The sequence below is a fragment of the Pimephales promelas genome, chromosome 6 (genome assembly GCF_988280905.1).
Source record: "Pimephales promelas chromosome 6, fPimPro1.hap1.1, whole genome shotgun sequence".
NCBI lineage: Eukaryota > Metazoa > Chordata > Actinopteri > Cypriniformes > Leuciscidae > Pimephales > Pimephales promelas.
Window position 1 is genome coordinate 13,085,620 of NC_142774.1, and position 15,832 is coordinate 13,101,451.

Here is a 15,832-nt window from a genome sequence, read left to right on the forward strand (position 1 = left end):
TGTGTGTGTGTGTGTGTAACAACCCAAGGCTAAACCTCAAAAGATATAAAGGACGACTGAAATTTAATTTGAGACAAGCATAGGACATAGTCATAACAAGATATAAATTCCTACTTCTGTGTTTGTTTATTTATTTAAAAAATACAGATACAAACACTTTTAGCTGAGAACTGTGGGCAGTCACATGACTAATTGTTATCCTGCGGACCACGTATGTTCCCTGGCAGCCCTAGTTGTGCTAAGTGAGCTTGAAAATGAGGTTAAAAAACATGTCTTACAGTGAGACTGATGATGTTTTCTCTGTGCACCTTCTACAGTATACGTGCATTTTGAAAGGATACAGATAAAGAGCAGCAATTAACCATGAGAGGAACACAGCGGCAGCACGTCTAAACAGCCGTTTCCATGCTTTAAAAATATTTAAATGAACTGACTGCAGTCTCTTGGGCTGTGCAAAGTCTCAAACTAAGGGAAAAATGCCTCTAAAATGAAGTATTATTTATACCCGTGTCAAGTTCACAATATGCATCTGATTTTCTTTAATCAAAACTGTCATATTATTTAATAGCAAGACTTACTGTAGTTTGCACCATTTATGGAGGTGATAGAATTAAAAAAGAAAAAATACCTCTTGCATGCTGTTGTCTTCAGACGTCCAATCATTAGATAATTTCGCAATTAAAATGCAAAAATAACTTTTGCAGTGCACAGGGAAATGCACAGACAAGGAGACAGCTTCATCATGCCATAGTGTGAGCAGTCAGATTCGTACTTTTAGCACTCTAATCTGGATGAGGATTTCAGAAACATCTCCAGGCTGTTAATATCTGACTTCAAAGGCAAGATGACAAAAAATAATAAATAAATAAATAAATAAATAAAAACAAATAAAGAGGAAGCAATGACTGCTACATGTTGATATTCATATACAAATATATGTTGTTGTCGAAAACAAAATATGATTGTAAAATATGGTAAATATGATTTGAAATATTAATATATACATTTTTAATAATATACAATACTAATTTAATTGACAATCCTAATAGTAAGTTGATAATCAATGCACATCATCAATATATTTAAAAATATTATATTTAATAATATACAACACTAATTATATTATATTTAATAGTATACAATACCAATTTAATTGATAATGCTAATAGTAAGTTGATAATCAATACACATCATCATCAATACATATTATAAATATTGTATAATATTTATCAATATATATATATATATATATATATATATATTGTATATAAATTAATATTTTATAGATAATTTAAAATGCATTTTAAAAAACTTATAATGTGCAACAAATAATGTGCTGCTGGGCTAAAATATGTAAAACAAATACTTAAATATAATAAATAAATATACATATAAATATAAAAAAATATATAAGAATTAATCATTTAAAACACATGCTTCCACCATAAACAAAGAAATAAACAAAAAAAAAAAAAAAAAAAAAACTAAACAAGACTAAAACATTTTACAAATCCAACCATGCCACTAAAAAATAATAAAACAGATTAATTTACAGTTCATTAAATCCAAATTTTAAAACGTATCTTCACGTTAGACGATGTGAAAGAACTTTCGACTTAGCAGCCGCTACGACTTTCAATTCATTTCCCGTTGTTTTTGTCTGGATCTAATGGTTTCCAAACTCTGTATTCTGTAGAATTAGTCCGTGAAGCAGACTGCATTCCACGGAGGGAGCTTATCTGCCATGGTGATAGGTGTGCACAGCTCCAAAAACACTCCTGAAAAACAGCAGTGCCAGACCCCCCAACCCCCCCCCCCCCCCCCCAAAAAAAAAAAAAAAAAAAAGGAAAAGCTTCCTTACATTTACTGAGACCATATATATTGCGGAAATATACTGGTCTTTAAACGGATCATTTATTTAGTCGTTTGCAAGCAGATCCTCGTAACTTTTAACGGTTATGACTCCTCAAAGGATGCAGTGTAACATGTTTTCAAAATGTTTTAAATGCATTTTTTTGTTTTACAATTTATCCTGACTAAATCAAATCAATTAGACTAATTTGAGTAAATCAAACGCTCATGCAAAGGATGAAAGGCCTTCTGAAGTAAATACACTAAATATGTCTAATGTCTAAAAATTCAATCTAATAAAGTTTTAATGAGTAAGTGACTACAATTATTTTAAGCCACAGAATTTCATGTTAAAACAATCACTGAAAAAAGGCGCATTTTATTAGGATGGCGATAAAAAAGGAAAGCAATGAAAAAGAAAACCATTGATCCCCTGCATTAACAGGAATTAATAAGGGCTATTAACTACAGAAATAATCTGGGTTCCACCGAAGTTCAATTAAAATTATATAAATTCCAAATGAACACCAATTAGTGTAGATGAAATTGTACAGGATAAGATAATTGAGCAATTATGGCTTTTCTGCTCAAATATTTATGAAGTGTTAATTTGAGTTTGAAAGCAATCAATGAACTGGTAATGACCTTTATGGAACTTTCTAATGGAACTGAACGCCAGCACTTCCCAGCAAGGCTACATTATTTCAGATCTCAGTAATTCCAATCTGCCATTGTTGTGTAATGGCTAATTAACAATTTCAGTTCCCCTGCCTGGTCCTTTCTATTCCACAAATTAATTATGTCGGTATAGCTTTCTTGCGATGGTCTAAAGGCTAAAAATATATCACACGGGAGGAATTAGTTTCATGACGAACGCTGTTGCGTGCCAAGGTTAGGGCTTGAGACTGGGTTAGGTGACGTCTGCAGCAGGGTGATTATGGGGAGTGTGTTGAAGACCGTGTTGAGGCCGGAGTGCAGTCTCTCAAGAGCTCAACGGTGTCTGCACTACATCTGTGAGCGCCTTTACTCTCTCTCTCTCTCTCTCTCTCTCTGCGATTGAGTGGGCTACCCTGCATAATGGTTGCAGGCAGACTGCTCCTTTACCCCCTGCTGTAATCTGGTGTCACTTCCTGTGCTTTCTAAAATAAACACACTCAACAGACAGAGCCTCTAGCACTCCAGTGACTGATAACAGCTAGCCTGACCTTCAGCTTAACACAACACTTACGTTAAGGGTACACAAACACACAGTGCTAACGCAGACACTCACAAACAACTAAGGAAAAAAAAAAACACATTCGACCCAAATCTACGTTTGTGCTACATCGCAAAAAACTCACCTTTACTGGTGCGTATTTTGATGAAGCCTTACATGCAGAAGAAACAAAAAGAAAAACAACAAAGTACTCAATGAGCGTGAGGGAGTTTTAAGTGCGGCTGTGCGAATGCTTGCGGACCCTCTGCGATCGTAATTAGTAATAAAACTGTGGCCGACCAGGGTGCATTGCAAACTTCAGAACAGCGCAATAACGCTGCTTATGTTTTTTATGGTGCCATTCATTATTGCCAATGGGACACGTGGGCATATGTTATAACAGAAACTTCAGATGTGAAAATGAGAGGCTCAGTCGAGGGGGTTCGGATCGCGCTAATCAGAGGAAATGCTTTATTTCTTCGCTCTGTCGACTAGACGAGAAGCAGAGCGGGTTTGTGTCCGTAAATCTGTCTAATCTGTTTTCGAATCTGCTTCATTTTTCAATCAAACGTGAGTAAATGTTTTCTCAGAGAAAGCGTACGGTCGTGCCAAACCAAACTTAATTTCCTCTAATTATGTATAATTATGGTTGTACATCATATATATTATCGTTTGAATGTGATCCATCCAGAAGTCATTCTTGGCATATTGCTAGGCATATCTTGTTGTTATTTTTTCTCAGTATGCTGTGTATGACATGTGACCTCTGGACTGTGTAGAGTCACAATGGATTGGTCCTGCATCTGTGAGGTATGCCAGGCACAGGTGACTCACCTTGGCGGCTGTACTCGTCAGCTTCACGGTGGACCATCTCTTTGACGTGGCCTCCGTACAGCAGACGTGAGGAGTCGTGGTCGAAGGCCTTGAGCGTCTCGCTGGAGCTGTAGGACTTCTGGGTGGGCACGCGGCAGTCCTCGCTGTCGCCGGATGAGCCCGTGTAGCGGCGCTCTTTCTCTCTCCTGCTCTTGGTAAGTGAGCAGTAGGGCCTGCGTTCTTTCACATCCATCCTGCCCGCATGACGCGGTGTAATGCAACGCGGCAACCAATCGGAGCGCTCGCTCCAAGCAGGCTCCGCCCGACTGTGAGCTTACTGTTGTCTACCTGGAGAGCGAGAGAAGGGGCACATAGGGATCGGGAAAGAGAGGGAGAGAAAGAAGAATTAAAAAAAGTGTAAACTAGAGGTCACACAGCACAATAAGCTGAACACTTAATCTTCCAGGGATTCAAAAATCCTTTCCACCTTCTGGTCTGTCGCAAGACATGAGGGTTTCGTGAGACAGCGTGAGAGTGTTTTGCTCAGGCTATGAGCTTGGTTTTACACAAGAGCCCTTACTTGACATTTAGAATGTGTTTTTTTGTTTGTTTTTTTGTTTTTTTTTAAGAAATGCTCACCAAGTCTGCATTTATTTGAACAAAAATACATAAAACATAATATATTAAAATTAAATATTATTATCATTTAAAATAACTATATATATATATATATATATATATATTTTAACGTGATAGTCTCCAGTCTCCAATATTAAATAATCCTACAGAAATCATTCTAATGTGCTGATTTGGGGTTTAAGAAATTTAAATATTATTCTCAAATTTGATGATAAGAAATTTCTAAACATTTTGTCATTTTCTAACATTAAAAATATATTTATTGACAATTTTTTTCAATTAAATGCATCCTTGCTCAATTAAAGCTTTATTAAAAAAAATAACATTTCTTTCAATATACAAAAAATAAATAAATAAATAAATATGACTCAAAACTTTTGAATGGTAATGTATGTGAATATGATGTCATACATATCCAGATAAATATACACTATCAGTTTGAATCCGTTTTTTTTAATGGTTTATAGAAAATAATCTTCAACACTTTACAAAAAGATTCTATCGTTTACATTAGTTGACATAAACTTACAATGAAAAAATACGTATTTATGTTAATGTTACATTTAATAATACATCATAAAAGATCAAAAGTTGTATCTGTCAATGCACCTGAGCTAACATGAACTAGCAATAAACATTATTTGTATGGACTAACATTAACAAATCTTAATGAATACCGTAACTCATGTCAGTAAATGGTTCAATTAACATTAATTAATGAGACCCAATTGTAAAGAGTTAACAAATGATCATGTTTTAACAACACCAATTGTGGACGATTAGTTTACCATACAACCAATAACGTAAATGCAATATTAGACGTGTAATGGATTTACCTTAAATTGTTTTTTGGTACGCAGTCTTTCAAAACTCATGTAAAATATAATTTCTTATAATGCTAGTCTGTGTATCTGAAAGAGACTGTGGAGGGGTGCTTTGTTTTTGGAGTTGATAAGCTTAAGTGCAGTTCTGAGAGGTCAGAGCGGGACACTTCGGTGGGGGGTCAGGGGGGTGTCAGTTAATTGATGACCGCTCTTTGTCGGCCTGTGATACGGCAAGAGTTACTGATAACAACGATAAAGTCATTAGAAGACAGAAATAAAACACCGGATCAGTACATCCAAAGCGGAAGGGATTGGGGAAGGAAGAGGGAAAAAAAAATAAAATAATGAACAACCTTTCATTAAACCCTGCCTGCAAGAATTAATAAAATCTACCTAAAACATCCTGGGAATCGATGAAGAAAAAAATAAGGAAACAAAAGAAAAAAAAAACACATTAATGGGAGATGGTGGAGTAATAAATGATGGTGAGGGCCCTGGGGTGCGTTTCAAATGTTTATTAGTCCAAAACCCTCTGCTTCTAATTCTGGGTCCAGATAATCGCTGTACTTTAATTTCTTTCTTGGCTGGCCCTCTTTTGGAGCCCTCCCAACATGCATGCTTTGCTTTTCATGCTCAGACATACTTTTTTCGCCCCTTCCTCTTTCATCCGCTTTCTCTTAGAGGCGGCGCTCTTGATTTTGTTTATGCGGTGTGCGTGACTTAAAAAAAGCTTCCCTATATGGATGTGTTAGAGGACTGGAGATTTGAAGAGCCCTGAAACAGATGGGTTTGGATGTTTTAGGCAAAAATTGTTGTTGCTTAATCTTATATCCGACGTTAATGTGTCAGACACCAGAAAGAGAAGGTTGAAAGGCAGAATAGAGGGGTAATCGTATGTCTCTTAAGTGTGAAGCCATGTTTGAGTGCGTGTGAGTGCTGTTGCTGACTGAAATGGCAGAGAACGTTCTGAGGTGATTCTGTCGCAGCTCTTATTGGTTCGTTCTGACAATGGGCAAGGACATCTTTATGGCTTTAATGCAATATTTGTAGAATTGTTAATTTTCATATTTTTTCAGTTATGCATGCAGATTTCAAGATTTTATGTTCAGTATACATAAACTCACAAATAAAATCATCATCATCAGCACACACACACACGCACACACGCCATATTGCGTACCGGAGCAGAGACAAAATATTTGGCTTGTCAGGCCCATATGCTGATTTCACTGCAGTATAAATTACATTTTTACCAGAAGTTCCACTTTTTATTGACCATTTATCTTCTCACCACCATCATAACCACCAAACTTTCAAAGATACTGTATTATTTTGAGCCTTAGGCACCATGCACATTTATAAAATGGTTTATAGCGTTGTTAAATACAAAAATAAAAATGACAAAAAAAAAAGTGAAAGGCTAAATATACTGTATTTCTAATCAGCTAACTTAACAAAGAACACTTTTGTCTATGATGAATATGCGCACCGTATTTATCTGATTCTTTGAAATGAATTAGAAGCAGCTGATCGACTGCATTATTGGTAATTAAATTCTTAATTAAAAATTGCTGCGGTTCAATGACTAGCGCCAAGCCTTAAATAGAAAAACACTGACATCACTAATATGGCAAACTGTTACAAGAGGTTTGTTGAGGTAATTTGAGCTTTCTATTGGCATGGGAGTCTGAGGGATCGTTTACGTTTGCAGTCAGACGGAGTGAATATGTTAAATTATCAATGAGGATATATTAATACGCCACGCTTCAGTGGACACATCATTTCATGCACAAATCAGCCAGAATTATTTCAATTAATAATACATCCAAACATAAATTCAGGAATCAATATACAGCTCATATTATTTAAATGTATTTGATTTGGGAGTGTAGAAAAAAACAAATTAGACAAGCAGTATCTCATAATGTTTACATTATACATTTCCCCTCATATGGAGGGCCCCCAACACAGAAATGTTATTGTGGGGCAACATTTATTTACGACAAAGAGCATTATTGTTGGCTCACAGCACGGATGAATCCTGAATTTGCCTGGTTTGTGGGAACAGAGACATCCAGACAGCTGGAGGGGACAAGACTCGACCAAATGAACCTGAAAACCCACAACTGTCACTGTCCTGTTTTGTATGTTAATATAAAGTCCTTCTTAAAACGCTACACTGTGTGTTCTCCCTTTATTTTTACCCCCGATCTCTATTACTATTTAAACAAACACAGAGCGACACTCTACAACTTCCTCTGCGACAGTTTTAAACACCCACCAGACTATGACTATGAACCCCTGGCATACGAAACAGCACTAATCAGTGTGCATATCTCAGTGTGTTTGTAGAATGAGTCACTCAGTGTTAAAAGAGTGTGTGTGTGTGTTTAGTGTATGCATGTGTGTGCTTGTCCATGAGAGCGGATGCAGGAATCAAGTCAAGCGGAAAAGTAACACTCGGCTCAAGGAGGGGATTTCAGTTGAACCTGCTACAACCAAAGATGAATATGCACAGTTTTCACATGTGAAAATGTGTTGTGTTTCTGTATGTTTGCACATGTCCCTGCTGGCTTCATAAATGACCTTAGCCAGTTCCAGGTGACCTGTGTGTCATTCCCTGTGTATTTCTGTGTGTGTGTGTGTGAGTGTCACGCACGTGACCAGAGGACAAATATGAGACAGACCAGCACTAATATTGGACGAATTGTGCCAAACAATATGGCGGCTGTAGCAATGGAAGTTCTGCCTTTCAGATAAAAGAGACACTTTAAAAGAGACATAAATGTTTATTCTAAAATGCACATAAATTAAAACGTAATTGTGATTAAACTGAATTGATAAATCAAAAAGTTTTTTATTTTTGCTTTTAACAATAATATAATAAAAACATATTAATAAAATTTCAATACCAGAAGACAGTTAAGCATGACAAAAAATAAATAAAAAATAAGCAAAATATATTTAGACAATCCTGCTCAAACTGAATAAAAACCAATAATTTTTACTCAAACTGCTAAATTTCACAAATAACTACAAAATAATGGCAAACAACAACACATTGAATTAAACATGCAATTTTGAAGTAGAAAGACTGAAATAGTATTTTAAAAGTGCTTGTAAAACATACTTCACACTGTAAAAAGTATATGATCAATAAGTTATGACAACATCTGTTTTTTTACATTGCTTTTGACATTTTTAAATTGTAAAATCTTCAACTATTTTGAGTTTAACGTAATCCAAGTTGATTGTAAGGAAGCAACTTTTATATTCTACAGTGCAATAATCTTTGTTTCATTTACAACTTCGAAAAAATATTTTTACAGTGTAGGTGGACAAGCCTGGAAAATAAATAAACAAATAATGTTAAATAATTCCACTGTTGTCAGACTGCACTGCTGATTTACATTATTGAAACATAATCTTCAAAAACTGAGTTTTTTTGCACAACTTTAATTTGAAAACTTGCATTTTTTTCTGTCTCAATGCACAGGTTAATATCCTTTTCACAACAGCCAGGAAGAGAGAAAGTAAAAAAGAGAAATGATCAGTGAGAAAGCCAGCTAAATTACCGGCTGAGTACACTCAAAGATGACTTCATTCGGAAGGTTAAAAAGCAACTAAAATGAACTGGAGAAAAAAATATTCATTTTCCGTAGCATTGCCAGAACTCCCATCAAACTCAACAGCTTGGAAACATCAGCTGGGCATTTCCACTTTTATGAGAATTTCTTCTCTCCATCTTTCTTCTTCTTTTTTTTTTTTTTGGCCGGGGGTAGGGTTGTAGCCAGGTTTATGTTTTGCCAGCTTGTCTGATATGAAAGCTCAAAAAGAGAAGAAACACAAGCCAGACCAGCACAACTGTATCCAATATAAAAGTTAAGAGTTCTGTACGCAAGAAAAGTAAGAGAGTGAGTGAAAGAAAAAGAGGAAAATCAAGTGAAGGAGCTCTGTAAATTGGGATCAAAGCAAAGGAAAAGTTTAGTGTTAGCTGCTGTCGAGATCTTTTGTTTATCCCACAAATGCCATCATCAAAAAAGCAGCTTTTCCCTCCCGCCGTTAATCATTCCTATGACTATTTGAATTGGTGAGATGAAAGGAGCTTGGAATTAAAGAAGAAGAAAGGGAGGAACGGATAGGAGACACTAAAAGGGGGAATGAATCAGGTTTGGGATGGAAGTGATCCATTTTCCTACAGCAAGGGATTACCTGCCTAAACACTTCTGCTCTTTTTTCTTTTGTCTTGTTACTTCTTTCCTATTGGAAGACTCTGTTGAGGAATTCTGCTGGGCTGAACTGGACACGACTAAAACTGCTTACTTGACCTCAGTCATCATTTCCCGCTCTCTCTTTCACATACACAGCTAATGTAAACAATTTGAATGTTAAGAAGCTCAGTGCAAGAATGTGAAGGTATTTGAGGTAAAACATCAGAAGTTTTTATTCTCATAGGCAGATGATTAAAAGTAGGAAAAATAATATGTTGCGGAAATATGTGGAAAATGTCAGAGCCATGGCATATTTTGCGAGTAATGTTGTTGTACATTCATGAAATACCGTAAGCCTGGCTTTTTTGTGTGTTTGCAGTCTGCGAATAGCTTTTGTCAAAGAAAGTGAAAAGATAAACGTAAATATAATTAAATCCTTGACGAATAAATTATTATATAATATAAATTTATTTTTAATTTAAAACAATAATTATTATTTTTTTTATTACTTTTCATCCTCCAAAAGTAATATCAATTGAACAGGTCTACTTTTGTTCTAAATTAATGAAACCAAGGAAGATTAAAGCAGTATGCTCACTCGGAGCAATATAAGACTGCGTGAGTGTGAATGACTGCGTGTGCAAAAAATATGTGGGTTTTGTGTGTGTGTGTGTGTGACGAGACTGGCCATGAGGGAGAATGGCTTTAAAGAATATAAGGTTCGAGGACTGTAACAGGTAGTCCACCTTCAGCACTAAAGATATAAAACGCTCAGCACCCAACGTCTGAAAGTTCACCGTGCATTTTCCAAAACACAGCGTGGGTCTAGTTCCAACCTACACTTTTTGCGACTTCCTTTTCTCTACAACTCTCCCTCACATACATTTTCTCTACTTTCGTTACACAAAACAAAACCAAAGAAAAGAGACGTAAAGAATAACGAACAAGGGTAAAATGTCACTCGTTCACATCTCGCTTGGTTAAAAAAGTGTATTTTAAAGATTGATACCATGCTTCAAATGGTTAATCACAGAGCACAGAGAATGTTTCCAAACATGGAGGGAGAGAGCAAAGTATTTAGAGAGATGGGTGTGTTACTGTGTGTATAGTTGTAATAATTATCTCCATCAGTAGAGTGGTTTAACTGTGGGAGCAAGACATTCAGGCCACATGCTAATAATCTGCGATCTGTTAAGAGGCAGACTCAACAGCTTGAGCTCATCAGACACACTCGCACCGAACAAGTTGGAAAGAAACACAGAAAGAAGGAGTGTGAAATACAGAGGGTGAGAAAGTGAGAGAGAGAGAGAGAGAGAGAGAGAGAGAGAGAGAGAGAGAGAGAGAGAGAGAGAGAGAGAGAGAGAGAGAGAGAGAGAGAGAGAGAGAGAGAGAGAGAGAGAGAGAGCGTTTTTCACCCAGCAGAACACCCAGACACTGACAGTGAGGGCTGGTAAAATTGGAAACAGAGGAGCTATCGATGTGAGAAAAAACGGAAACGTATCAAGGTAGGTTGGGTTTGGGGGGGAGGGTTACATGGGTTGACAGAGGGTCCTTGTGGAATAGAAGGGTTGGATGCGGCTGAACATGGTGTGAAATTGAAACTTTTGGACGACGTTGCAGCCAAGCGGCCGCTAACCGAGGCTACATAATCACCGGAACTGTGGCGGTATGGAGGGGAGCGGCCCGAAGAAAAGTAGTCAGAGACTTCATTTCCAGCTGGCCGGAATGAAAGCTCTGCTCACTGAAGAGCGGTCAGAGATAATATGCAGCGGCGACCCTGGTGGCATCAAAGCAGGGTTTTCTGTAACTCCTGAACATGGCACGACGTTTCTTTCTCATCCTTTATCCACTGCTGCCCCTGCCTGTAAATATGAAGGCATCATTAAAATGTTTCAGTTCAAATGGTCGTCACTCTGCACTTTCAGAAACATTCAAAAGTGAGTCACAGCACGTCTCCCTGCGCCACTCTTCCACTGCACCCTGTGTCAAAATGTTCCACGCCATGACAGAGTTCAGACCCATCTCTTTCCCTGAGAGAGAGAGAGAGGAAATCTTTCTGAGGGATGAAAGAGTGTTTAGGCAGTGTGTGTGTGTGTGTAGGGGGGAGAAAAAAAGAGAAAAGAATGAAGAGGGATGAGTGCGAGACTGAGAGAAAATGAAACGGAGCGCCGGTCTGTTAAACATCGCTGATCACCCAATATAAACGACATCATTCCTCTCAACAAATAGCACCCAAATGCTTTCAGCTGGAAGTGTTTACCCTCTCCCCCGTATATGTCTCTCTGTTCTCTGTGATTTATGCAGCCTTGTGGTGATTGGCTGTAAGTTTGAGCTGCCACGGTCAACGGGATGCCACCCAGCTCCAAATTGGAGGAGCCCGTTCTCTAAACTTCATCATTAGCAGTTCTAATTACGAACAGCCTTCAGTTAGACCACCGCTGACACATTTAAACACACACACACACACACACACCTGGATGGAAAACTGTTCCGGAACACGTCTAAACTCAATAGACGCGTCTAATTTAGCCTTGAGACAATAGAATAGCTAAAGATGTAGCGATCTTAGAAAAAAGGTGGATCAGTGTTGTTTTAACCTTGGTTGTCATTGGTTACTGATGGTTTGGATTCTGCCATGTATTTTATTTTTTTTTTCACTTGACAGATTCAGTGAATTATGTTTACCACCCGAAGGTAATTTATTACATTAAACAAATGTATCTATGTGAATGTCTATGGCATGTCAAAGCAGGCAGCGGAATATGTCAGTCAGAAGACGTGTGAATATAAGACAGTGGGTGTTGAGTGCTACCTGAAACCTGAACCGGTGGGACAGGCCTCTTATAAATTAGCCCCGCTCTTCTAAATCTATGTCGGGTGTTTCAAGTGGGGCCCAGTTGTTTCCAGATGGCGGAGGGCTGAGATGTGTGTGTGTTAATGGCGGTCTGAGGGTTTTAGTGAGGTTAGGGGGCGGGGGTGTCTCTGACAGCAGCTGCCCAAGACGCAAAAAGAATAGCGTGACACTGACAGATCATTCTGACGAGGACAAGACTCATCCATTCACACAACATATAGTGGTGCTTAAACCACACCCTCATCAGAAGCAGCTACACCGCATGCAGAGGTCACAGGCCCGATAACTGTTCACAATGTCACACTAAGAGCACAAAACACAGAGTAACCCACCCAAACACTAACTCCAGCCACAATTACTCAAATTATCCTTAGTAAAATTGGCACATTAGTTCAAGTAGTCACTCTTAGAAAAAAGGGTTCGATATATGTAGCATAGGGTTCTTTACTCAACTGCAAAGGACCTTTTATGCAAAAAAAAAAAATGATGATAATGACAAGAAAGAACCCTTTTGGCACAAAGGTTCTTTATAGGCTATTATTCATTCATATATTACATTATTTTGCAACATTTTGCAGTTGTAATTAAATTATTGTTTATTAAATTGTTGTAGTAACCTAATATTCCAATGATTTTTTGAAGGATAAAAACTGAAATGGCACTCTTCGTGTGATTTTGATTAATTACATTTTTTAACCCCCATATCTTGAATTTTGTGATCATTCATGCATTGCATTTTAGGGGTTCTAAATACGTAGCGCTTTAGAACCTTTTAAGGTTCTATATAGAACCTTTTCTTCTAAGAGTGTGTGAATTACTCTTATATGTAAATGTGTGTGTGTGTGTGTGTGTGTGTGTGTGTAAATGCATGTCCCTGATACACTTGATTGGTGATTATATCATGGTTAAACATTACATAAAAAAGAGATCAAATACAATTCTATTTTGTATTTGTACAACAACTATGTAATGTTCTATTTATTTAAAACTATAGTATAAATTTCATCAAGTTAGTATTTTGACACATTTTTACATTTATTCCAAAATAACTAAAGGCAGTCAATTTAAACTATTATTCTATTTATATAATTTATACCTATTATCTATTATTTGTGAATGGGCTATACGCATAAGTTCCGCATTTGACGAAAGGATGCTCGTCCATTTCCGGTTGTGGAGATTAAAGCGGAGGAAAACCGAGGAAAACGGGATTATGGCAGAGTCTTCAAAATTTACTGTCCTCCCGTCTTCGAAACGAAACGTACATACGTTTAGATGTAATTTTATATATAGTTATGTTTATTTAATATGATTTTAAAAAGAAGCATAAACACAATGAGGGGTGTCTGTTTTATCTGTTTTTGTGACTAACGTTTCTTTAGTATAACCATGGAGTATAAAATTCAATATAAATTCTCAGTATTGCACAGGACTCTACGATCGGCGGAAGTTATCGAGCATCCTTACACCTTCACCGGAAATACCGCCGTGCATAGAGCCCATTGATGGTAAGTCTTTTTAATAGTCCTCAGGCTTGTAAACACTGGTCACGGACACAAAGATGTATTTTCTTTAAAGCTGATTGCTCTCTAAAAACACGCACAGTAATCATGTTTTCAGGCCATTCACAGTTGAATTTTGACGTGACAAAGCGGTGATATTTAAGAGGCTGGGTTGTATTTACTTCTTAATTAATTTAAGAATGCGCACAAAAACAAGAGGCGGGATTTATTGCTCGAACCAATCATATTTTTATGTAATGTTAATCATAAGTGACTTTCGCCCAATTATTCACAAATACCCCCCATTAAACCCAGCGCATGCATTAAGGGGGCTGTTTAAAGTCAATGGGATCAGGGGATGCAAGCCTCCCGCTGTAGCTTTACTTGTAGGTGTTGATGTTGGTGTCACTTAATAAAAGCAAGAGACTTTTAAACTTTATAATGTCTCATTTTGTAATATTTGTCTTTCGATATATTTTTTATAATTTTATTATATTTAATTTTATTATATTTTATTAATTTTAATAGAATTGAATTATTAATTTAAAAGTTTAAAGTTCCTACCTTTAGTCTCAAAATGTATCCAAACACAAGAATGCATTTATTTTTATATTTTATTTCAAAGTATCTATTTTTAAATTATCTTTCTTAAATTGCAGAAACATTTCAAGCAAACACAAACATGTTCAGACTACATTTTGTAATCCACAACTGTATGGTTGGTTATTGTTACACAGCATCTTCAAAACTAGTAGCTCTCATGTAGCAAGACGATGAAAAAAAAAAAGCCCCCAAGACCTGCAAATCACAGGTTTATTCACTTTCCCTTCATTAACTTTCTATTTACAGATAATTAAATAAATACAATCCAAAAATCCGAGACATAAGTATAATACACAAATGTAGAGTAAAATCACAAACTATAACATGTCGCACTGAACATGTCTGACACGCAGAGAGACAAAACAGAAACAGAACTTTGGCCCAGGAGCATCACTGAGCTTTTGGAAGCACTTGTCTCTTACTCCCTCCTCTCATTTAGCGGTGGCATAACCCAGTCATCTCTGACACATCAGCCAATCTGTTAAATGAGAAAGCCATCAGCTGAGAGAAAGAGAGCGAAGAGAGAGAGAGCACAAAAGAGAGAGCGAGCAAGAGAGAGTGAGAGCAAGAGAGAGATTCATCTGGTGAATCTTTTAAGAGGAGTTCCAGTAAAGCTCCATATGGCACAGAGCAGCAACAGCAGGCATCCAGGGAAGGGAGGGAGAGAGAGATAGAGCGAGAGCGAGAGCGAGAGAGAGATATGGAGAAAGAAAAGCATGGAGTAAGACAGCAAATCAGAATGTAGTCTCCTTGATAAAGTCATAGAAAGTCAGCACAAACAGTGTCACATCAACTTGTCTAAGGGGCCGTGTTCTTGCCTTCAAAGACAGCGAGACACATCTCAACAGCCGGAGACATTAATCAACAACATGTTAAGTAAAAAAAAAGAACAGCACCTACAGATGCAAAGATGTGTTCTGTATGAACTTTTCCACGTCTCCTCCAATGTCCTTCTACTGTGAAACACTCACTTCTTCCTTTATGCCATCCCTCTATGGTCGTCTGACCTGATAACCTGTCTCTTATCTGAGCAGAGCAATGAGGTCATAATTACACAAAGAGAGAGTATTAATCCCACCCAAGAGAGCAGAAGGATTAATGCCCCGATACAAGCTCCTGTTATCGGACACAGAGAAAGAGAGGGTGAGAGATGGAGAGAGAGAGAGAGAGAGAGAGGGCCCTGTAGGAGAGTGGAGCAGGGCAGCACATTGACAGCTCCCACTGTACAAGGGAGGTCGAGTAATTTAATAAGCCACTCAGAAAACAATAGGGAGGATGATCAGAACGCCGGGAGCTGCTTCGTCTGAGCTCAGAGAGCCAGCCAGAGGAGCCATCCAGCT

At 37.4% G+C, this 15,832-nt stretch overlaps 1 protein-coding gene across 10 annotated transcripts in view; it reads right to left on the reverse strand.

Moving 5' to 3' along the window:
- Positions 1-15,832, reverse strand: part of tenm3 (teneurin transmembrane protein 3) — a 343,805-nt gene that overhangs the window by 225,274 nt on the left and 102,699 nt on the right. For all 10 annotated transcript variants that reach the window (XM_089132127.1, XM_089132131.1, XM_089132129.1 and 7 more), the window contains one exon: positions 3,881-4,207. In XM_089132127.1, the coding sequence (XP_088988253.1) occupies positions 3,881-4,112 (232 nt within the window). In that variant the 5' untranslated portion in view covers positions 4,113-4,207. The remainder of the gene's footprint in view (positions 1-3,880; positions 4,208-15,832) is intronic.